Consider the following 23,389-nt stretch of genomic DNA (forward strand, 5'->3'; position numbering starts at 1 on the left):
CCTGCTCTGTTCCAGTAACAAGAAGCCGAAAGCACCAGCCTGAAGATGACGAGTGAGACCTCGTCGAAACGTCGCCTAGACACCCCAACTTTTACACGGGAAGACACCCGAGGACACCAAAACCTGCATTCCTGTACCCGTGAAAATCTACGAAAGCAAATATATATATATATATATATAAACAACAACAACCCAATAACATCCCCTGTTTCAAACGGGTTTAATATGTGGATGGTTTTGATTCTACTCGTGTTTGAATTTTCACAGGTGTTTTCTGTGATTCTTGTTTTCTTTTCATTTTCAAAAGCAGGAACGGAGAGCCATCTTGAACAAATACCATATGACTTTCCTTCCACCCTTTTTCTGGTTCTTTTTGTTTTTCTATTGCTCTGCGTAATCCACATCTTTTTAATCATTCAATTAATTATCTATTCAATACTCTTAATCCATTTCAACTCTGCTGGATTTACATAAGACCTGCTATGTATCTGTCTATACTGGTTCTTGAAATATTCAATAAACATTGTCCATTCCTCCTTATATTCCTTATTTTTGTTTTCTCTTATCCTGTTCCTCAGACCAGCCAGTTCAGCATATTCGAACATTTTACACTGCCATTCTTCCTTAGTGGGTACTATACTTATTTTCCACCTTTGTGCCAATAAGCTTCTAAGCTTCAGCGGTGGTGTATAGTAGTAAACAATTTTGGTTTTTTTGGGGGGGACCTCTGTTGTTACCACCCCCAAGAGGAAAATCTCATGTGTTTTGGGGAGATTTTTAAAAGTATCTTTTCCAATTCATTATATATAGTTTCCCAATATTCCTTAATTATTTTACAGGACTGCCACGTGAACAAAAATCCCTCAATTTCATAACACTTCCAACATACACCTTCTTGTTTTCAATCTGTAATCCTGACCTGAGCGCGAGTCCCATCAGTTGAGGGGGGGAAATATAAGAATTAATATTCTTACAAATGAATATATAAGAAGCCTGTCCTCAATCTACTGACAGGCCCCAAAAGACTCTCATTGAATGTTCTGCAATTCTCAGAGAGGGCATCTCTGTCCCCATGACCATGTATATTTTTATTATAATTATTTAGATTGTTACAGATCTACAGTAAGTTTTTTTGGGGTGGGTGGGTTGCAAGGGCGCACCCATAACGGCTAGAGCAGGCTTCCTCAACCTCAGCCCTCCAGATGTTTTGAGACTACAATTCCCATCATCCCTGACCACTGGTCCTGCTAGCTAGGGATCATGGGAGTTGTAGGCCAAATACATCTGGAAGGCCGAGGTTGAGGAAGCCTGTGCTAGAATGAGGGGATGTTGCAAATGAATAAATGGTACAAATTGGAGTATTGAAGGAAAGGTGGCAGGTGTTAGATTTAAAACACACAGGCTGGACCAGTTCTCCTGATCAGAAGGTGACTGATAGCGATGCAGTTAAGGACACAAGGAAATAAAACTCCGGAGCAGGGCCATCTGAAGGCAGCCCTGTTTAGGGAAGCTTTTAATGTTTGATGGATTACTGTATTTTAATATTTTGTTGGCTGGGGAAGCCCAGCCAGATGGGCGGGATATAAATAAATTATTATTATTATTATTATTATTATTATTATTATTATTATTATTAACAATTGGCCATGCAGGTGCTGTCCTTTCCTTCTTCAGATGCGTGTTAGCAGAAAAATTGTGTTGGGAAGGGGAGGTCACATGAGGCATGACGTCCCACAAGAAAAAATGTGCCCTTTGGGGGGGGGAACAGTTCTGGATAAAGGGGGACAAGATGGCAAGTTGCTGCTTGGAGCAACAGTTCTTAGGAAGAAGGGTGGAAACCTTTGCCAAAGTTTTCCAGTTTTTTTGCAGTGGAAAACCCTGTGTTTTGCAGCACCCCGCAAACGGAATAATTGATATATCAAACACGGGGTTCGTACAGTACTTAACAACTATGAACCCCAACATTTGGGATCCCCTGAAAACCAGTGCCAAAGTTTTGCAGTTATTTTGCAGTGGGTTTTTTTTTTTGACAATTTTACTGAAGGTTTTAAAGATACTGAGCACTGAAATCCACTCATTTGTAAAAAAGATACAGTAATAGAAAGCTATATATCAAAATGAATAAAGAGAAAGAAAATATAAAATGGAATACTCATGATTCTGGCTAAACACAATTATATAAAAAAGAGAAAGAGAAAAAAGAACAGAGGAAAATAACTAAATTAATAGATAAATGGATAAAAAGAAGAACTCCTGCCTCTCTGACAATTATCTGTAACAACAATTATTCAAATAACTTGATGGCATCCGTTCAGGGGTTATTAAAATTTTAAAGGCAGCGAGATTTAAATATTGTCATTTTTACAAAGGTAAGAGGAATTCAGTATATTTCCTGAACGCCTTCAGGGATCAAGAAAGCTCTTCAATGGAAGGTCACCTATAGGATTTGAATTATGTCAAGAAAAATGGAGACGGGGTGTATTATGAAGAATGTAAACTTACCAGACATATTTGGAAGTACTGACTTGCAAATTCTCTTTCCCAAAGGGACAATCATAGAATCTTAGAGTTGGAAGGGACCCAAGGGGTATCTAGTCCAACCCCGTACAATGCAGGAATCTCAACTAAAGCATCCATGACAGATGTTTTCAAGGAAACAGGGGCAATTTGCCAGCCCCAGCTAGCTCCAGGCTGGTAGCCGGGCAATTTCCGGTCCTTGGCTCAGCATGAAACAGCGACCCGCAGTTTCAGAAGCCTTCAGAAGCTGGAGCACTCCAATCAGCAGAGAAAATAACACTGCGCAAAGAGAAGTGTCAGTAGACTTTTACAGGCAGTTCATTCAGCATATATCAGGACAAAGGAAAAACATGTCTTCTCGGAAGACACAAGACTTACCCACCCGGGAAGAATGGCAGATGAAGTTGATGGACTATATGGAACTGGCGGAAATGACTGGCAGAATCCGAGACCAGGGAGAAGAGTCGGTGGAAGAAGATTGGAAAAAGTTTAAAGATTATTTACAGAAATACTGTAAAATCAATGAATGTTAGAAAAATGTTGAAATGAAGTTATATGGCTTTAGTAGAAATGTTACAAGGAACTAAGTACAAATAGATTACTAATGTATTAAAGGGAAAAAATAAGGTTAGAATATGTTAAGATAAATTACAGGACAGAAAACAGAGGAAGAAGGAAAGGAATTGCTGAAACAGTTAACTGAAGTGGAATACAAAAAGGGAGGTGTGAGGAGGTCGTTGAAACAAGTGAATAAAAGATAAGATATTGAAATTATTGGATGTGTTTTAAATTGTTTTTGTTTTGTTTTGTTAGTTTAATGTCTTAGTGTTAGTGTTATGTAGTGTCTTTGTTTTTGTATTGTATTGTTTTGTTTTAATTTTCTTTCTTTTGTAGTGTTTAAACTGTTAATAAATATTATTTTAAAAAAGGAAAAACATGTCTTCTGCCTTTCCTGTCCAAGAGCAAGCAGCAAAAGCTATACACACAAACAAAAATTCCCAGCAAGCTGTGCTGGAGTGTAAACAGACATGTGACATAAAACAATCCACACATCTGTTTTAAGGTGGAACGGAACATCAATATCCTAACACACCCAACCTCTGCTTAAAAACCTCTGAGGAAGAAGAGTCCACCACCTCTCATGGGAGTCTGTTCCACTGCCGCACAGCTCTTGCTGTCAGAAAGTTCTTCCTGATGTTCAGTCGGAATCTCCTTTCTTGCAGTTTGAAGCCACTGAAGACTAGATATCCACCACTGAATAAATCAGGCAATTTTAGATTTAGTTTTAAAGATCTCAGCCAAGTACCCGGAAACAATCTTGGTTTCGGGAGTAGCATCTCTCAGCAAATATTGGATTACAGACTCTTTGCAAAACAACATTCTCAGCTGTAAGGAAGTCACTAGGAGATCTCTGCGATGGGTGTAGAGAAGAGGGCAATCCAAAATTATGTGATGTATGTGGTGTTTTCTTATTACAGAGACACAATCTGTTTTGGAAGGGGATTTTTTTTAAACCTTCCAAACAATACAGATGATAGGGGAATGCATTTAGACGAGCTAGTATAAAAGCTCTGCAATGGAGTTTCTAAATTATTAGGCATGACACCATGGTGGGGCTGCAACCCAAAATTAACAGATGTGCATAAAAAGGTTGGGAGGGGTAGAGTTTTTGGGTTTCATGATCTAGAAGCCTCTGCCTGATGAGAGAGATTTGTGAGTCATCCAGTAGAAGAAGGGAACCTATTGCAATCCCGATTTGCCCGAGTTTGAGGGTAATATCAGAAAACCATGTAGAATTATGTGTATCTCTCAATAAAGAAAAAACAAAAAAATTCCTTCCAGTAGCACCTTAAAGACCAACTAAGTTAGTTCTTGTTATGAGCTTTCGTGTGCATGCACACTTCTTCAGATACACTGAAACAGAAGTTTCCAGACCCTTCTATATAGTGAGAAGGTGGGGAGGGGTATTACTCAGAAGGGTGGTGGGAATGGGTGATTGGCAGATAGCTGTGATGAGCCTGTTGACGACTCTTAACGACTGCAATAGGTCTTACAGGAAAAAGCAAGGGGTGAGAAGGTGAAAAATGGCTTTGTCATGTATAATGAGATAAGAATCCAATGTCTTTGTTCAGACCGGGTCTCTCCATGGTTTTAAGTTTGGTAATAAGTTGCAATTCAGCAGCTTCTCTTTCCAGTCTATTTCTGAAATTCCTTTGTAGTAAAACAGCTACTTTGAGATCTTGTATAGAATGTCCTGGGAGATTGAAGTGTTCTCCTACTGGTTTCTCTGTCTTGTGATTCCTGATGTCAGATTTATGTCCGTTTATTCTTTGGCGTAAGGTTTGGCCTGTTTGTCCAATATAGAGAGCTGAAGGACACTAAAGAAGTAACTTAACTCAATAAAGAAGTAAGCTTTCCGTGTCTGTATTAAAATAAAATTTTAGCCAGTATTTGAAAGTCATAATCCAGCCCCTAGATTCTGGGAGATGCTGGCCTAACTCTGTACACATAAACTCTGTGTGCTTGTCGCATTGCATATTAGTAATTTATGGACAATCAATCTTTCCTTTTAGTATCAGACACAAGCCCAGGTGAAGGATGTGTTCTGTGTAGTGGGGCAACATGTAAGGGTCAATAACATTAATAACGCCACCACCGTCTGGAGAAAGCTAACATGAGCCGGGGCATTTTAATATAGTGCCAAAATACTACAGAAATTAATAAACCCTCCTGCTTCATATATTATGGGACTGAATCCAGGATCAGATTAAACCAGTCTAGCTGCTATTAAAATTTATTTCCATAGTTCCTTTCTGTGGGATTTGTGTGCTCAGCCCCAAAGCACACTGGGAAGCCTGCTAGTAACCGCTCAAGGGGCTGAAGTGCGAGTCGTTGAGGTGAGAATCAAACACTCAAGGTAGGTGGTCTGCGTATGTCTAAGGCCCCCCAACTCAATTGCTTCAGCATTTTAACCAAAAAGCAACACAAACAGACAGCTTCTACAGTCATTAAAAGAAATAGTTCTTCATTAAATGTAGTAAAAGGACTCTGGGGAGATATTTCCTGGGAGTATTTTGGATAGCAAAATGAACATGGAAAGAAATTACCAGAGTGGGAGGTCTGGGGTTTGTTTCCCCCAGCACACATTTTTCATTTCACCAAGTATGATCCTTGCTCCATACGATATGGAGACATTAGGATGTGGTTTGCCAAGTCATTTTGAAGCTCAAATACGGGAGAAGTCAAAACGTCCATTGCAGTTTATAAAATGTAGTTCAGGATTAGTATTGTTTTGCCATATTAGTGATATACAAAGTACAGCATAGTTAAGAGAGACCTGGCACAAATGAAGGTGGAGGGTCTGTGTTTCAAAGATGAATCTTTCTGTTAATGTCTACTATATAGTCAGTCCTGATTCACACACCATTATTCCATGCGGCATAGGCTGGGCTTCTTGGCAAAGAAGCTCCTTGCAACATAAGTGTTCTCCTGGGGTGGCAGTGCTATATAATTAAGCAGAAAGATACACCTGTGCTTTGAAAGGCACATTCTGTCTAGAGCAGAGCTTTCCAAACCGTGTGTCGCAACATGTTAGTGTGTTGGCTGCAGTGTGTAGGTGAGTTGCACGAACTCTCTCCTGGGGCTGGAAGGGGTTCGTTTAACCTCCAGTTTGCTAGTAAGACTGCATTACTATGTCGCGAAATGATGCATGTCCAAAAAGTGTGTCACCAACGTGAAAAGTTTGGAAAGCTCTGGTCTACAGCAACGGTTTTCCTCTAGAACAGTGATGGCCAAACTTGGCCCTCCAGCTGTTTTGGGACTACAACTCCCATCATCCCTAGCTAACAGACCAGTCGTAAGGGATGATGGGAACTGTAGTCCGAAAAGAGCTGGAGGGCCGAGTTTGGCCATCACTGCTATAGAATATGAATATGGAAAATGTGGAATTGTACTTTTACATCTCAGTTAATTAAGTTGCGCCAAAGAAGAGTAAAGTCAACATTTGGCATTCAGATATATGCACCTTTTCCAAGTTTGCCCTATTGGTTTTTAACATTTTGACACCACTCCCTGTATTCAAACAACACAGAGCACCATGTGCATAGGATGTCTCTTGCAGTTTGCAAGCAGCATGGCCACAAAAGTATATGCACACCTGTGTTAGAACTATTCAATGACACTAATGCAACATATCACTTGTAGCAGGTGTACGAAGTGTGTCTCTGTTCGTAAAGTCTCATAGAAGGTGGCCAACCCTGGATTTAAGGGTATTATTCAGCCTTCTTCAAGGACATTTAAAAGGATAAATCAATTACTATTTCAGAAGCTAGTTAAAATTATTGCTCATCAACATTAGTAAGTTTAATTAAAAACTCACAGAGCCTCAGTATTCAGTACCACAGTCTACCGGACCTGCATTTAATAGCAATTAAATTAGTTGCTTAATATACATAACAAGTGTTGACATTCCAGTTAATAGATTTCAACATACAGCACAAACTGTACAAAAAGGGAGTCACAGAACGACTAACATTTCTTTGCAACACATACAGAAGAAAATACACCACAAAGACCCGTAAACTGTATAACCATGCACTAAGAAGACGGAGATAAGTCTTAATTTAACTACAGTTCAAGAATACGGGAAGGCAATAGTTTAATACATCAGGATGTTTTATCGGGCTCCAAAGGTGTAGTAGTACGGTTCATCCGGCCGATATCCGTAAGCAGTGGTGGGGCGGCTTGGGATACCCATGGGCTGGCCAAATCCATCCACAGCAACGCTATGCAGAAAAGAGAAACACCTGAGTTGACATTTGAAAACTGACCCTTGCAAACAGACATCATGCAGTGCAAGGTCCCCTCTGACTTTTTCCAGAATGCAAAAATATATTGAAATGTACCTATTTGGTATCAAGCATATGCTGGGGGTTGAGGTCTCTGCCCTGTCTTAGAGAACTGGTTCTTATGTTCAAATCAGCTGTCTCTCCAGCAAATTAAGGCTACTTGGGTGACCAGCGTAACATTGGAAGCAGCAATTAACACAGGGGTAGCCAAAAGTGCTTTGCATGGAAAATGTTGCCTTACACTCAATCAAATCGTTGGTCCATCATAGCCAAGTATTCATCATCATCTTATTTTATTGTTTATAGCCAATAGCCATCACATGGCAGTATGAACACAAATCGCACAGCTGCAAAGCAAAAGACATTCCATGCACCAGACCAGGACAAATCCACAATGTCCAAAATGTAAAAGCATCCCTTCTGGTCAGCATCCCTGGGGTTTGGCACTTCCACTATCCGGAAATGTTGACCTTATCTTTCTTACCGCTAGTGCAAATGGTGCCACCTTAGAGCTGATGCAATTATCAACATCTGCCAGCAGCCATTTAATTTTCAAATCAGCTGGGTGACCTTCTAAGGCAGTGATGGCCAAACATGGCTGTTTTGGGACTACAATTCCCATCATTCCTGACCACTGGTCCTGCTAGCGAGGGATGATGGGAGTTGTAGTCCCAAAACATCTGGAGGGCCAAGTTTGGCCATCACTGTTCTAAGGCAATCTGAAAAGGGGAGATAAATTTAGCTCTGAATGAATCATACAGTGGACAATATAAAATATAATGTATCAGATCCTCTATAAGCCCTGATCCACATATACAGAGGTACTCTTTTACAGATCTGTTAGTAAATCTCCCATCCAGATATTCAGTAGGCATTGTTTGAAATCTGAGCTGAGTGAAAGCTCGTATAACAGGGGGAGGGAGTTAATTCTCCCAAGTACATATAACCCTTTTGTGGTCTGATTTAATTTTAGTGTACCAAGTAGCAGGGTGGCAATTCTTTATATATTCAATATCCTTTTTTGCATCTTTGCTAAACACGGTATTTCGACTCTTGTGACCAGGAGCAACTACCAATATCACTGTTGGGGAGATCAAGTAACTCTGCATCAGACCTCTATGAGATTTTACCCAGCCTTCTCTTTTCTGCAATCCAAAAAGCATCTTTTGGCTAAGTGTTGTTCTGGCTGCAATGATATTTTCCCCCAATACAGAAACATGGATTTGTGTATACGAACTTTATCATAGAGTTAAGGCCTTATAGAGTGTAGTGCTCCAGGTGTATTATGTGGCACTGCCAATATCGTACGCAGGAATCTATTTTGAAGTACTACATCAAGTTCCTCCCTACAATGGTAACCCCATATAAGAAGTGAGACATAATCTTGGCTTCAAAAATCTTTAATGTTGGTTCCGCTAAATGATGGCCCTCTGTGTAATTGGTGCTTCTCACGCGTGCAAGTTTTTGCAGCATCGACATGTCGTTATCCTCAAAAGGCCAGCCCATACTTCCACACATTCCTTTTAATCTGGATTTACCCTTCTGGAGGAAAACCTGATAGCCAATGGTCTATTGGTGATATTGTGACAGCCCTTCTGCAAATTGAGCACCCATCTGGAAGCATCCTCCGTAGACTGAACAGAAGCTGCCCTGCTGGCAAAACCTTTTGTGCCCAATTCCATGCATTTCTTTTCTGGGTATAAGGGGGCAGAGGAGCAGGCTGCCAAGCCAGAAGCCTTTTTGAACCGGTAGATGGCACTCTCTCCTCATCTCTGGATGTTAGCTGCTTCCAGTCACTTTCAATTTACTTCAACCTACTCAAAACTACTCCTGAACATATTTTTAATTAGGTAGGGGAGGGGAATCATGGTTTCAATTACATTCCGATCAAATCAACTCCTTTAGTTCAATAAACATGAAAGTAATTAGGTGCAGAGCCTTACAGTTCAGAGCTCAAGACATTTTGGTTATTTCCAAATGGTTTGCGTATGTGATGGCTCCGCTATGACAATTTGAGACATTAAACTAACATAATATTAAAACATTCAGATCACTGGAAAGATCACTGGGAAGGCTGTGAATCTGGCCCAATTTACATGTTACTTTTGTGGCATAATTGCTGCTCCCTTATAGTCAGTTCCCACATTGAAATGCTGGTGTCTAAAGTTTTAAATATAAGGATAGTTTTTAATGCCAGTGTCAGAAGTCCAATGGAGACATGGTGCTGGCACAGAACTTTTTAGGCATTTCTTAGTCAGTGTGGCAAACAACAACGAGAGAGGAGCAATCATACCCAAACACTAACATATAAATAAGGGGACCCTCACAAACGGGTAACTCATAGATAACTTTGTGGCTGGTAAGGGACAAGCATAGTAAAGACTGTCACCAATTTGCAGTACACCCTGATAATCAGCCCAGATCTATAATACTCCTAGGAGTTGCTTGTCTAAAAATGTGTTGACTTTGCTCTTCATTGCCTTTCTTCCCCACACAAGAGAACCTTTAAGCTTCAGATGGAAGCAGAAAACTATGAATAATACACATTCCAGGCAACAGACTAGGAGAAACCCCTAAACTATTCCATGCAGAGAACAAGACTTTGTGCAGTTAATAAATAAGTACCAGTGAGGCCTTAAAAGTTATTATACAAACTAATGAAGGTTTCATCACTTCATGCCTATTAGCACAAATTCTGACTTGTAAAATGGGTGGTAGAATTTATACAATGAAAGTTCAATGTTTCTACTCTCCCTACCAACTAATGTGCTCAGAGTAGTTGCAAATTTGGTTGTACCCAGGGTCATAAAAGCAGATTCTGAGGCCTCCACGATGTGGTAGAATTTAAGCTTTGGTTTGATTGCTTTTTTTAAAAAAAAAATTATATGAACATAAAAATGTGTTCTGCAGCTGGAACTCCAGAATGAATATTCAAGTAACGCTTTAGCAACTACAAAGAAATCAGCAAGAAATCACTCCTTGTCTCTGTACCAATGCCCTACCATTTCATAGATCTCCTTAATTTTCTTTAAAAAATAAATAAATCCCAGAAGTACTTGAAGCTTTGATTTATTTATTTATAAATACTATTTCTTGCCTGTCCTTCAGCTAAGGTCCCATGGTATGTTACAGGAATAGAAAATATAATTATAAAAGCTGTTCAGCTAACGGTTCCTTTTCTAAAGCTGCAGATAGAAGTGACACCATAATCCCCATTTTGTATATGGGGACAAGACAATGCACCAACAAGCAATGGATCCACACTAGTACACATGAATTTTACACATGAACGTGCACATGAGAATGAATATCATGCTCATAGTTCAAAACCATAGGCTACTCAAGCCCCATCCTCTTCCGCACCGTGTTAACAAGCTAGCAATCTAATTCAAAGTTAATATTCAACAATCACCACCTTTCAGATATGCAAATTTTTATATAGCTGCCAAAGTGTGCTTGGATAAATTGCAGGTCTTGGATGTAAGAATTCCTGCTGTTCAGAACAGCAGTTGCACTTCTGTGAAATCCAACAAAAAACTATAAATAGAGGGGAAAACAGTCATTTATCATCCTCCTTTAGACTATGTATCAATGGGTTTAGGTTTCACAAGCTTCTTTCCACTGGTGGAATATACTGACACGCAAAACAAGTTCAGGTCTAGTTGCACCCTGGAACCTTTACAGTGACTGGGAGACATAGAGTTAAAGTAGTGAACAGCTTAGCTTAGCTAATTACTGTGTAATACTAACTTCAGTTGCTCGATCATTTTGAGATCCGTTAAAATAGGACTGTATATTTTACCCCCCTCTGCACTCTTAATGATTTGTTTTTTTAGTCTGAAATCATTTCCAGCCATCAGTTAAGCTTGTGGTCTCTACATATGCACTTCTCTTGAGCACAAATATTTCTTTTTCCTATTGGTCTGCCAGCCTTGTCAAGAGAAAATTGCACTGTAAACTAAATGCCAATACTTAACCTCTCGGATAACTCGGGCTCCTAGCATGATCTAGGACCTCTTCAGAATGGCAGCTGAGCTTTCTAATTTGCTCGTGAGAACTTGTCAAAAGAGGAAATGTTCCAAAAATACATGATGCATTTTATAAAGTCCTTGGGACTTGCACTGCTTCAGAGCAAATAAAAATACCACATATATTCAGGATCCCTAAATAAGCTGAGACATGTCAAAGCAGCAAAGAGGAGTCTGAGAGGAGATACTATAGGCATCTTCAAATATCTAAAGGGCTGTCACATGGAGGCGGGAACATGCTTGTTTTCTCCTGTTCTGGAGAGAAGGACTTGAACCAATGGCTTCAAGTTCCAAAAAAAGGAAATTCAAGTTACAAAAAAGGAGTAACTTTCTGACAGCAAGAGCTGTTTGACAGTGGAACAGACTCCCACAAGGACTGGTGGACTCTCTTTCACTGGAGATTTTTAAGCAGAGGCTGGATGGCTACCCACCAAGGATGTTTAGTTGAGATTCCTGCTAAACTACCCTCGGGGTACCTTCCAATTCTTATGATTCTGTTAAAATGAAAAGTATTACACCAATAAATTGCAATAATTCGTTGTGGCCCACAAAACCTAATTTCTTTCATAAGCACAGTCTGCGACAGAGTAGGAGAAAGACAGCTAATTTGGTGCTCACCTGTACAGTCACACATATTGGTTCCGTACCTGGCACAGAACAACATTCATGGCGCAAAGGCCTGGCCTAGCACCACGGGGCACATACACAAGTGAGCTAGGACAGGCATCATCCTGCTCAGTTTGAAAGCAGACTGATGCTGAGGCCTAAAAGAACCAGAGTCGAAAACAGGAATGAAAGCAAAACCCAACAAGCTGCGAAGTGGATCGTGGATGGGCTGTGTTTCTGCACAGCCGCAGCCACTCAAGCCTGAAATTTTCTAAAGCATCCAAGCCCATTTTGGGGTACTGATGCTGTTATTTCAAGCGCTAAACAGCTTTGGATCCAAATCCTGATGGAGAACCTGCTCCCATACCAACCTGCCCATGCATTAAGACAGGAGTCAGCAAACTTTTTCAGCAGGGGGCCGGTCCACTGTCCCTCAGACCTTCTGGGGGGCCGGACTATTTTTTTTTAAAACGAATTCCTATGCCCCACAAATAACCCAGAGATGCATTTTAAATAAAAGGACACATTCTACTCATGTAAAAACACGCTGATTCCCGGACCATCCGTGGGCCGGATTTAGGAGATGACTGGGCCGGATCCGGCCCGCGGGCCTTAGTTTGCCTACCCATGCATTAAGATCTTCAGACAAGGCTCTTCTTTGAGTTCCTTCTGTAGGAGAGCTATATTTTATACATCCAGGAAGGAGAGGGGGCCTTCTTTGGTATATCCTCCCAGAGGAAGTAAAGGGAGGCGCTGACACTGCCAGGTTAATACAGTTTTATTTGTCTAGGCTTTTTAGAATTCACCACATTAATTTAGCTAACTGAATGGTTTTTGGTTTAGTGCTTCTCAATTCTTACTTCACTGCTACGATTGTCAGTTTTGGTTTTAAAAATTCAATCATCAAAACACTATTACGGTTCATACACTACACTGGAATTCATGTTTGGATGAAGATGTGTTCTAGAAAATTTCTAAATAAATACATAAAAAGTAGCCAGCAATAGTAAAAGTAAATAAATAACTGGCACACCAACGAAACAATCCACAAGAGGAAGGAAGCATCAATCATCATTTAGTTTTGTAGCTTCTGCTACAGATAAATACAACTAGTGTTTGAATGTTTCCTAAAGAACTGAATTTGGTCTCTACACTGTTTGATACATTATTCAATACTAAATACACACCAAACTTGAGCCTATTTCTCAGCTGCTTTTAATATTATTTTTCATCAAGATACATCTTAAGACTCCTGCTAAATTTTGTAACAGGCTGAATTTTTGCAACTGCTGATAGGTGTAACATTAACATCATCCTCCCTGCATCCCTTAAGTTATCAAAACATGCTAAGTTTCAACACTGTTAAGGATTATTGTTAATTAAATTTCTATACCACCCTATATCTGTAGATCTCAGGGTTGATCACAACACAAAACTACAATATAAAAAAACACAAAATACGTAATAAAAACAAAAGCAGAAACTCAATAATTTCACAACATTGAAAAGGGCCTCAGATGTCTATAAGGTCTATAAGGTCTTTAAGGTAACAGAACTATGACAAGACTTTCTAGTAAGCTCTAGGAATAAAGGTTTTTCTTTCCTCCACCTTTGATTTTAAAAAAGAACCCCAATTCACCTAATTTATTTAGCTCAGGAATGGGGAACCTTTGACCCTCCAGGTCTACAACTCTCCCCAACCAGCAGGGGTCAGTAGACAGGCATGAACAACTTCTGGGAGGGACACACACATTTCCCATCCCTGATTTAATAGTGCAATCCTAACCTATCCATTCTGAAGGAAATCAGCCCTGAGTGCTCACTGGAAGGACAGATCCTGAAGCTGAGGCTCCAATACTTTGGCCACCTCATGAGAAGAGAAGACTCCCTGGAAAAGACCTTGATGTTGGGAAAGATGGAAGGCACAAGGAGAAGGGGATGAGATGGTTGGACAGTGTTCTTGAAGCTACCAGCATGAGTTTGACCAAACTGCAGGAGCCAGTGGAAGACAGGAATGCCTGGCGTGCTCTGGTCCATGGGGTCACAAAGAGTCGGACACGACTAAACGACTAAACAAACCATGTCTACTCAGAAGGAAGTGCTTGCGCTGCCTTCCCAAAGCCCAGAAAAGCTGGGACAGCACTAACTAGGCATGAACACATGGAGCTGCATTATAAATTTTTTTTAGAAGAGTCTACTGGATCAGGCCAATGGTCCATCTAGTAAACCATCGCATTCTCACAGTGACCAACCAGATACGTATGGGAAGCCCATAAGCAGTACCCAAGCATGAGAACAGTTTCCTGTCCTGTGGTTTCCAGGAACTGATATTCAGAAGACACAGCCTCCAACAGTGGAGGCACACCAGAGTCACCATGACTTGTAGCCATCACTAGACTTTGCCTCCATGAACTTGTCCAATCCTCTTTTTAAGCCTTTATGTTGAGTTGGGCCCCTGGTGAGACATTTTGCCGTCCTTGTGGTTTGGATCACTGTCAAAGCTGCTCTTACGCATGAGTAAAGCATGCACATAGCTGCCCTTTCATCAGACAGACAGCAAATCCAAGTCCCACTGTGTGCATCTCTATTGTGAAGTGAATTTGTGAACTTGTAGTGAAGGAAGAGTAGAAAGACAAGGTGATTAAACCTTTTGTACTGCGTTTGTACCATGCAGTGGAGCTCTGCAAACATTCTGCTGGCTGTGGCTTGGCATTTAACAGCATGTGATCAGTGAGGAGGAGGAAATTTTATTCCATTTAACTGTTGCAGATTTACTGCAGTGAAAAAGGGCTATGTAACCTGAGAAGCGACAGAACAGAGAGATCAAAGCTGCAGTCTGGAAACTAAAATAAACCTTCAGGCTACTTCCTGCAAGAAAATTCACTCTGGCAACTAAAACAGAGTCCACCTAAAAACTGTTCTGTTTTATGAGCTGTCACAGCAGCTCAAGTGGTTTGGACCAGTCAAGTTCAGAACATTATATTTCCTTGTTTCTGTCTCACATACTTCTGTAAGCAGTTTTATAGGGGAGTTTTATTTTAAAAAGAGAAAAATAGATCCCCCCCCTCCTCTGGGCTGAAATTGAGAAGGTCACAGCTAAACACATTAAAATGAGCAGGTCTTCATTTGCACATTCCATGCCCATTTACTACATTTTAATATTTTATTTTTGGGATTTACAGGCAATGTACATTTTCTTTATTAAGTCTTCCGCATTCTGTTCAATTATTGTTTAATATAGGCACAAATCAGTTTACACAGCCCAGATGGCTTGTAACCCAGGAGCTGGTCTATTCCAAGCACCACATCTGGAGGAAGTTCAGGGAGCAGCAAGAACATGGGAATTAATTAATACTAAGTTTCAGAAATTGACAATTTTTTTGTTCTCTCGTAGGACATGGAGGGACCTGAAATTACTGCACCAACATTCAAGACCCAGTTTCAGTATGTATTAATGCTGACCAGACTGCAGGTGTAAGTGAGTTAAAGAGCCACATGTGAGAAAACAATGCAGCTAAATACTTGAGCTAGATTAACAGCTGAATACACAGTCTCCAAGAGAAAAGCATCAGATAAATGTTCTGCTCAGAATTATCACCACTCACTACAATTCACAGATATTTCATGGAATAATTAAAAACTAATTGCTGAAGCAATCATAAAACTTCTACAAACTGCAAGTTGCTTAGCAAAATTCATTGTCAGAGCTATCTGTCACTCACTCACTGACACATTTCTACAAGGCCTAAATGCAGGTCCTGCTATCCAAACACAATGCATTCTCAGGAAATTGTTTGTTAGACAAGCATTCACATAATGAGTTGACCATTTCCATTGTTTCCTATGAGGACATTTCTAATGTGTTCCCAACCACAGAATTTTGACTACCATGTGATGAAAAAATAACTGGGAAAACCTTCTTGAAACCTTGCAAAAGGCAAACAAGGGGAAGAAATTCTTATTGGTCTGAACTCTCCCATTTCCTTCCTACCTCCCACCATGGTTTCTGGTAAAATGGCTGATGTGGATCAGCAAAACACCCAAAGTAAGTCTTGTTTAAGGCTGGTTATTTGCTCACGGTACTACACACAAGTCTGGCTGACAACCTAAATCTGTATTGTATACAGCACAGTTTGGGTACTAACTCCTTGTGTTTGGATACGTGGATCTTTGTATAATGAGCATCTGAATAGCAGGACCTGCATAATAATAATAATAATAATAATAATAATAATAATAATAATAATAATAATAATTTTTACCCCGCCCATCTGGCTGGGCTTCCCCAGCCACTCTGGGCTGCTTCCAACAAAATATTAAAATACTGTAATGCATCAAACATTAAAAGCTTCCCTAAACATGCATGTAACTGGAAATGGGTTAACCAAAACCTGGCAAGTTTCATTCAGTGTTGCACAGCCACCTCCCCGTTTTTTCACTACAGTTCAATACTAAAAGCACAATTTAATGGAAACAGACCTATGATGTGACCACTCCAGGACTATGTTTGTCTCCCACCTACAAACAGAAACACACACACACCCCAACACAACTGAAGTGTACAAAATATACTTGAGCAATAAAAAAAAGTTATTAGAAGCGCAGAGGCACCACCAAATACTGTATTTTTCTGTGTATAAGACTAGGTTCCCCCCTAAAAAATAATGTCAAAAATTAGGGGGTGTCTTATACTCTGGACCATCTCCCCCCCCATTTTCATAAATATGAGTAGCCAAAAATAGGGGGCGTCTTATACATGGGGGCGTCTTATAGATGGAAAAAGTACGGTAAGCCGAGGGAGAGTCTGTGGAGAAGCAACATCTAAACGAGAACTCTGCAGACAGATCTCTGGTTTCACAGTCTTTGGACAACTGTAGACACAATGGAAAAACTGAGACTAAGGCTAGAGATGTGTTTCAGAAATGGGAGGATTTATAAATGAACTGTCCTAGGCTGAACTCTCCCAAGAGCTTAGCTGCTCCCAGCCCTCTTGGTTGCCACCATCATTGACCAATGATAATAGCAGTAACTTCCCAGAGTTAAGCAGCATTCTGTTTCTGCCTGATTCTGTAGTGAAGATCCCTGAGCACACCTGTGCATTGCACTGCTGAATCTGGAAAAGTGTAGTTTTTCAAAGGAAGGAGAAAAGCCGAGGTGTGAAAGGCTGTATCTCCCTAGAAGCAGTGTTTCCTCAAGTTTTGAGGTCAGAATGCAAGTAAACCATGACCCAACTCCATGTCCAGGAAAGTGCCTCTTTCCTGCAAAAGGAATAAGCGGTTGGAGTGGAGTTACAACAGCTTAGATAGGTGTATGGTCAAAACCCTGCTGACTGCTAACCAAACAGTGTTGTGCTGGACACTTTTATGTGTCCTTCTTGCTAGAGGCCCTGCCCATCAGCCAAGAGGCCAGAAGACCTGGAAGTAAAGACTCCCCCACCCCAGAACTCCTGGAGAATGCCAAGACTATCTTATGCCATCCATGGTATAAACCCTGGCAGCAATTTTGACTAATAGGCTTAATACCATTAATAAGTAAATGTTCTGATGATGATCAAACAGGTTTCACTAAATAATAAGGTTCCAACATTTATTTTTCGATTTGGAATCATGGAGAAGGGTCCTATTTTTTGCAAGCATTTCAGACAGTGAATATAATTTTGAACTTCTTATTATTAATTAAACTCCTACTCCTACAGCCAAGCAGCGCATCAGTTGACCCCAACCCACTGTACTGTCTTTTCTTGTGGTATGAGGCAGGGCTCCCTGCTCTAACTGACAGGTACCTCCACTTTCAAGAAAGGGGCTGCATCCAACTAAATTCTACTCAGAGAAGAACCACTGGTATTGATGGATCCAAGTTAGTGGATCCTTTAATTTCAACGGTTCTGCGCAAAGTATAACTAACAATGGACACAATCCAAGGTGTTTTGTAATATGGATTAAGTAGGTACAAAGGATTAAGATCCTTGATGAAATGTGGCGTGTTAAAAAACAGCACGAGAATAAAACTGTCTTAGTTATACAGTGGTACCTTGGTTTACAAACATAATCCATTCTGGAGGTCCGTTTGTAAACCAAAACAGGTTGTAACCCAAGGCGCGCTTTTGCCAATGGTGCCCCCAAAATCTTTTTGTTCGTAATCCAAAAAAAGGTTGCACTTCTGGGTTTGACGTGTTTATAATCCAAAACATATGCAAACCAAGATGTATGCAAACCAAGGTACCACTGTATTAAGTAACACCATAGTCAGCAATACCTGGGCATATAGCAGGCAAGCTGATGTTGTTGCCACAGGCCTGGGCAGTACTTGAAAGTTGAGTCGCAAATGTGTTTGGATGCTTTCCTGAGAAGCTACAGCTCTTCCTCGGCAGAGCCCCTAGCGGCTCTGCCCAGAATTGAAGGGGGAAACATGAAAGGAATATCTAATATATTCAAAGCTTGTTTTCTCCTGCTCTGAAGGGCAAGGCCCAAACCAATGGATACAAGTTACAAGGAAGGAGATTCTGATTCAACATCAGGAAGAACTTTCTGATGGTAAAAGCTGTTCAACAGTAAACTGGACTATCTCAGGGGGTGGTGGACTTTCCTTCGTTGGAGGTTTTTAAGCAGAGGCTGGATGGCCATTGGTCACTGATGCTTTAGTTGAGATTCTGCATTGCAGGGGGTTGGACTAAATGACCCTTGGGTCCCTTCCAACTCTACAATTCTATGATTCAATCCTCGTTGGGCTGTTTTGGGGGTTCATATGGTAAAGTTAAAGGGTAAAGGGACCCCTGACCATTAGGTTCAGTCGTGACCGACTCTGGGGTTGCGGCGCTCATCTCGCTTTATTGGCCAAGGGAGCCGGCGTACAGCTTCCGGCTCATGTGGCCAGCATGACTAAGCCGCTTCTGGCGAACCAGAGCAGTGCACGGAAACGCCGTTTACCTTCCCGCCAGAGCGATACCTATTTATCTACTTGCACACTGATGTGCTTTCAAACTGCTAGGTTGGCAGGAGCAGGGACCGAGCAACGGGAGCTCACCTCGTTGCGGGGATTCGAACCACCAACCTTCTGACTGGCAAGTCCTAGGCTCTGTGGTTTAACCCACAGCACCACCCACGTCCCTATCCTTATAGTACTTTTGTCTAAATACTTTTTGGGGGATTTTAGCTGACTTTGGGTTCCCTCAAAACCTCCAATACCACCTCCTTGCATGTGGGGGTTGCGTTTTGAATGCAGCAGGACTCCCAAGCTGGGCATTGGAAATGGAGGGAAGGAAGATATTTGCCTGTTAAGGTCATACCTTTTTTCGGATTAGAACATTCTTTCCTCTGGAAACACCAGTTTTTCAAAGCCTCTAGAGACCTTTTCTTGTTCACTGAAGTAGATTTACACTTTGCTAATGCTGATGTGTGATAAACTAATAAAACGTTACTACTGGTTTATAGGCCCAATCTGCTAATAAAATCTAATTCAGTTCTTCCTGGAGAGGGTAGGCAAATGAATGATGTCCAAGTGCTAAAAGTCGAATATCACTTCATTTCACTGGACTTAAAGGGAACTCAGAAGTGTTTTAAGAACATTCAACAAAAGTGCACGTTATATGTAATGATTAAGAGTCGCTGCCAACGTAGCCACTAATGCCAGGATCCAACTCTGGCTATGTGAAGTTATGATGGCTAGCATCAAAATCTGCAACCAGCTAAAAGCACTGCGGTGTGGATTGTATCATCCATCTTCAAATGCACATGAAAACATGCATCTGATATACCTCTATGTTTGCTGACCTGCAAACATGAGCCTACTTCCCCATAAAGTTCTCCTTATCCTAATAAAGGCACATACATGGTTCTGTATAATGATATAGTACTAATATATGCATACTAGGGGCTGTTCCTGCCATCACCAAACTCTCTTCCCTTAGACCTTGCCAACCCTGCCCTTATAGCTCATCCAAAGCCCCCCATCCTCTTACAGTTTGCCCAAACCACTGCCCAATCCTGATAGTGGCTGGTGAGCTGGCATGGGTGGGGTTCAGGTACTCTCCCAGCTTGGCAACACTGTGGGTCACCACCACTTAGCAAAAGCGGAAGGGACCTCAGTGCATGGTGGTGGAGCCAATTCAAAGCTCCTGCCTCCATGCACCAGGCTAAGCTCCCATGTTACATCACTGGGCAATAATGGCACCCCAAAACAGTTCATCCTTCCCTCCTTACTGCTTGCCTCAAACAATTATCATTTCAGCCTCAGCTGACATTTCCTATGTGGCTCACCTGGGTCACCAGCCCATCTGCTTGCCCGCCTGGGCTGCCCACCTGCATGACAACTCTTCACTGCAAATACAGGACAGTGGTACCTTGGTTCTCAAACTTAATCCGTTCCAGGAGTCCGTTCAACTCCCGAAACTGTTGGAAAAACAAGGCGTGTCTTCCGATTGGCTACAGGAGCTTCCTGCACTCAACTGGAAGCCGTGTCAGACATTCAGCTTCCGAAAAATGTTACCTAACTGGAAAACTCACTTCCAGGTTTGTGGCATTTGGGAGCTGATTTGTTTGGGAGCCAAACCATTTGACTACCAAGGTACCACTGTATACTGGGATTAGGTTCCCACCATCTCCAAATATTAAAGAATTTTGAAACAAAAGCAACTGAAGTAATTTTATAGACTGTGACATATCTTGCTCTACTACGGCCAGAAAAGGTAAGGAAACACTTCCATGGTAATAGCAGCTTTTACAAACCACAAACGATTTGTCATTAGCTGGGGAAAGATAGAAGTGTGACAAATATATAATAAAGGATGTGTGGCAAAGTCTTCACTTTTTTACTCTATGTTCTGTGTTGTTTTTAAGACATAAGAGCTTTCCTTATTAGAATGTCTTAACCTACCAGCTTATAAATTGTACATACAGAACCAGCTTTGTGACAGTCTTACATTTTTACGGCACACCTACCATCTTGAAACTGTAATACTCTACCCCCCACCCCAAAAATCACTAACTTTACTTTAAAACCTCCATTCACAAATGGAACACAATGCCTTTGCAATGAGCATTTCAAATTTAAACTAAATACCACCCAGGTCCCAGTCCAACACTAAATACTACACTATAAAGGTAAAGGGATCCCTGACTTTTAAGTCCAGTCGCGAACGACTCTGGGGTTGCAGCGCTCATCTTGCTTTACTGGCCGAGGGAGCCGACGTTTGTCCACAGACAGTTTTTCTGGGTCATGTGGCCAGCATGACTAAGCCGCTTCTGGCGAAACCAGAACAGCACACGGAAATGTCATTTACCTTCCTGCCAGAGTGGTACCTATTTATCTACTTGCACTTGATGTGCTTTCGAACTGCTAGGTTGGCAGGAGCAGGGACCGAGCAATGGGAGCTCACCCCTTTGCAGGGATTCGAACTACCGACCTTTTGATCGGCAAGTCTCTCTACACTACACTGGTTCTCAAATGGATCTTCTAGCCCATTTGTGCTGAAAGGCCTGGGTTGAGCAAATTTATTTTATTTGCTTTTTCACCTACCAGTGGGGTAGCTGTGGCTCCTACATTTTTCCTTCTACCCTTCTACAGTGGTACCTCCGGTTATGAACTTAATTCGTTCTGGAGGTCCATTCTTAACCCAAAGCCATTCTTAACATGAGGCACACTTTCACCTATGGGGCCTCCCGCTGCCGCCATGTGACTTCCGCTCGCATCCCGGGGCAAAGTTCTCAACCCGAGGTTCCACTGTACATGGTTAGCCTGTTTTAGCTGTGTGAAGCATCAACCAATGACTTAGTTAGAACAAAGGACTACTCTGGCTATGATTTTCCTTGGCTATCTGAAAATTATTTTCTCCGTTTTCTCCTTCCCTCCCCCCTCCATTCTCCTGAGAAGTGTTTGAAACTGGATTCATTTGAAAGCAAAATTGCTATTACTTTGACTTGGGGGCTGCATTAGTCAAACTTTTGAAAACTGCATTACTCTGCTCTGCAAAATAAAGCAAAACACACTTTTGTTCTGAGTGTGTCTGTGAGATTTGCGCTTTTGAGTTGTGCTTTATTTTGTGCAAAAAACCCCACATTTTTTTCTGTTTATCATCGTCGTCTTCTTGCTGAACCTCAGAAAGCAATACTACCCTCATCCAGCACTGGAGTTCAACAGAATTCCAAACAAAGTAAGAGACTGAAAGCTCGTTTTTATTGTGGTCTTAGAAGGGGGCATGGCTGGCAGGGGTGAGGCATGACTATCATGAACCCTGCACTTCTGAATTTGCCACTATACTACTGTGTTAAGGGGTGGTGGCTAAAATATTTGGCTTGGATACAAGGGCAGCCCAAAGTTACAAACCCCTACAAACCCCCTATTTTATGGAAGTTATCTAATAAAGAACCAAAAGACAGCGAGAAACATGTGTGTGGTAGTACTGTGTTAAATGCAGTAACAGCTGATGAAATGCTGAAAGTGTTTCTCAAATTGAGAAGGGGAAGCCTCAAGCACAGAAACATATGATTCTTATTAGGTTGTAAACAGTTAAGCATTAAAATGCCCTAGAATGATATTATGGAATGAATGAAATGCACACTATATAAGAGAATCCCGCCTCTCTGCAATTATTTTTAATTAGCCCTTCTATTAAGTATGATTTTAACTTCCAACACCAAGTCAGATTTGAAGAGATGGGCAGTTGAACCCCGAACGCTGGGGAATAGCAATTCTGCTGTTCATGCCCCAGAGCACTAATGCATTTTACATCAAGCTCAAACATCGGGAAATCCTGGCTTCTGGCGCCAAGAAGTTCAAAACTGTAATGACACATGTCTGAAAACTGGGATTCACTACCCAAATGCTGCTGTCTATTCTTTCAAGCAAATCACTGTCTCCCCCTCCTTTGCTATGTGAAACGGAGTATTTGCAGCAGAACATGTTTTCAATTAGGTAGTTTTTGTCTTACGAATAGCTCTGTGGATAACCATATAAGAAGTATTCCCAGAAAGAAGGAATGCACTAGAAAATCATAACACAGGTTTTGTGCATATATCCTACTATGCTGCCCCAATTCTAATATTTGGCTGAAAAGTTACAATAGTATCATTAAGTCATATATTATAGAACATTAGAAATATTGCAGCATAATTATCATAACATCACAACTGTGCCTATGTAACAACTTGCCAGTCCCATTTGAAGCATTTGTGTGCTGATACATTGTGAGAACGGGGACGCAGGTGGCGCTGTGGGTTAAAGCCTCAGCGCCTAGGACTTGCCGATCGAAAGGTCGGCGGTTCGAATCCCTGCGGCGGGGTGCGCTCCCTTTGCTCGGTCCCAGTGCCTGCCAACCTGGCAGTTCGAAAGCACCTCCGGGTGCAAGTAGATAAATAGGGACCGCTTACCAGCGGGAAGGTAAACGGCGTTTCCGTG

The 23,389-nt window shown here is 41.3% G+C and overlaps 1 protein-coding gene across 2 annotated transcripts in view; it reads right to left on the bottom strand.

Moving 5' to 3' along the window:
* Positions 1–6,907: 6,907 nt before the first annotated feature.
* KIFAP3 (kinesin associated protein 3) overlaps positions 6,908–23,389 on the bottom strand; it is a 68,922-nt gene continuing 52,440 nt past the window's right edge. For both annotated transcript variants that reach the window (XM_081914844.1, XM_081914843.1), the window contains exon 20: positions 6,908–7,301. In XM_081914844.1, coding sequence (XP_081770970.1) covers positions 7,193–7,301 — 109 coding nt within the window. In that variant the 3' untranslated portion in view covers positions 6,908–7,192. The remainder of the gene's footprint in view (positions 7,302–23,389) is intronic.

The sequence above is a fragment of the Podarcis melisellensis genome, assembly GCF_964234715.1.
Source record: "Podarcis melisellensis genome assembly, chromosome: 6".
NCBI classification, from domain to species: Eukaryota; Metazoa; Chordata; class Lepidosauria; order Squamata; family Lacertidae; genus Podarcis; species Podarcis melisellensis.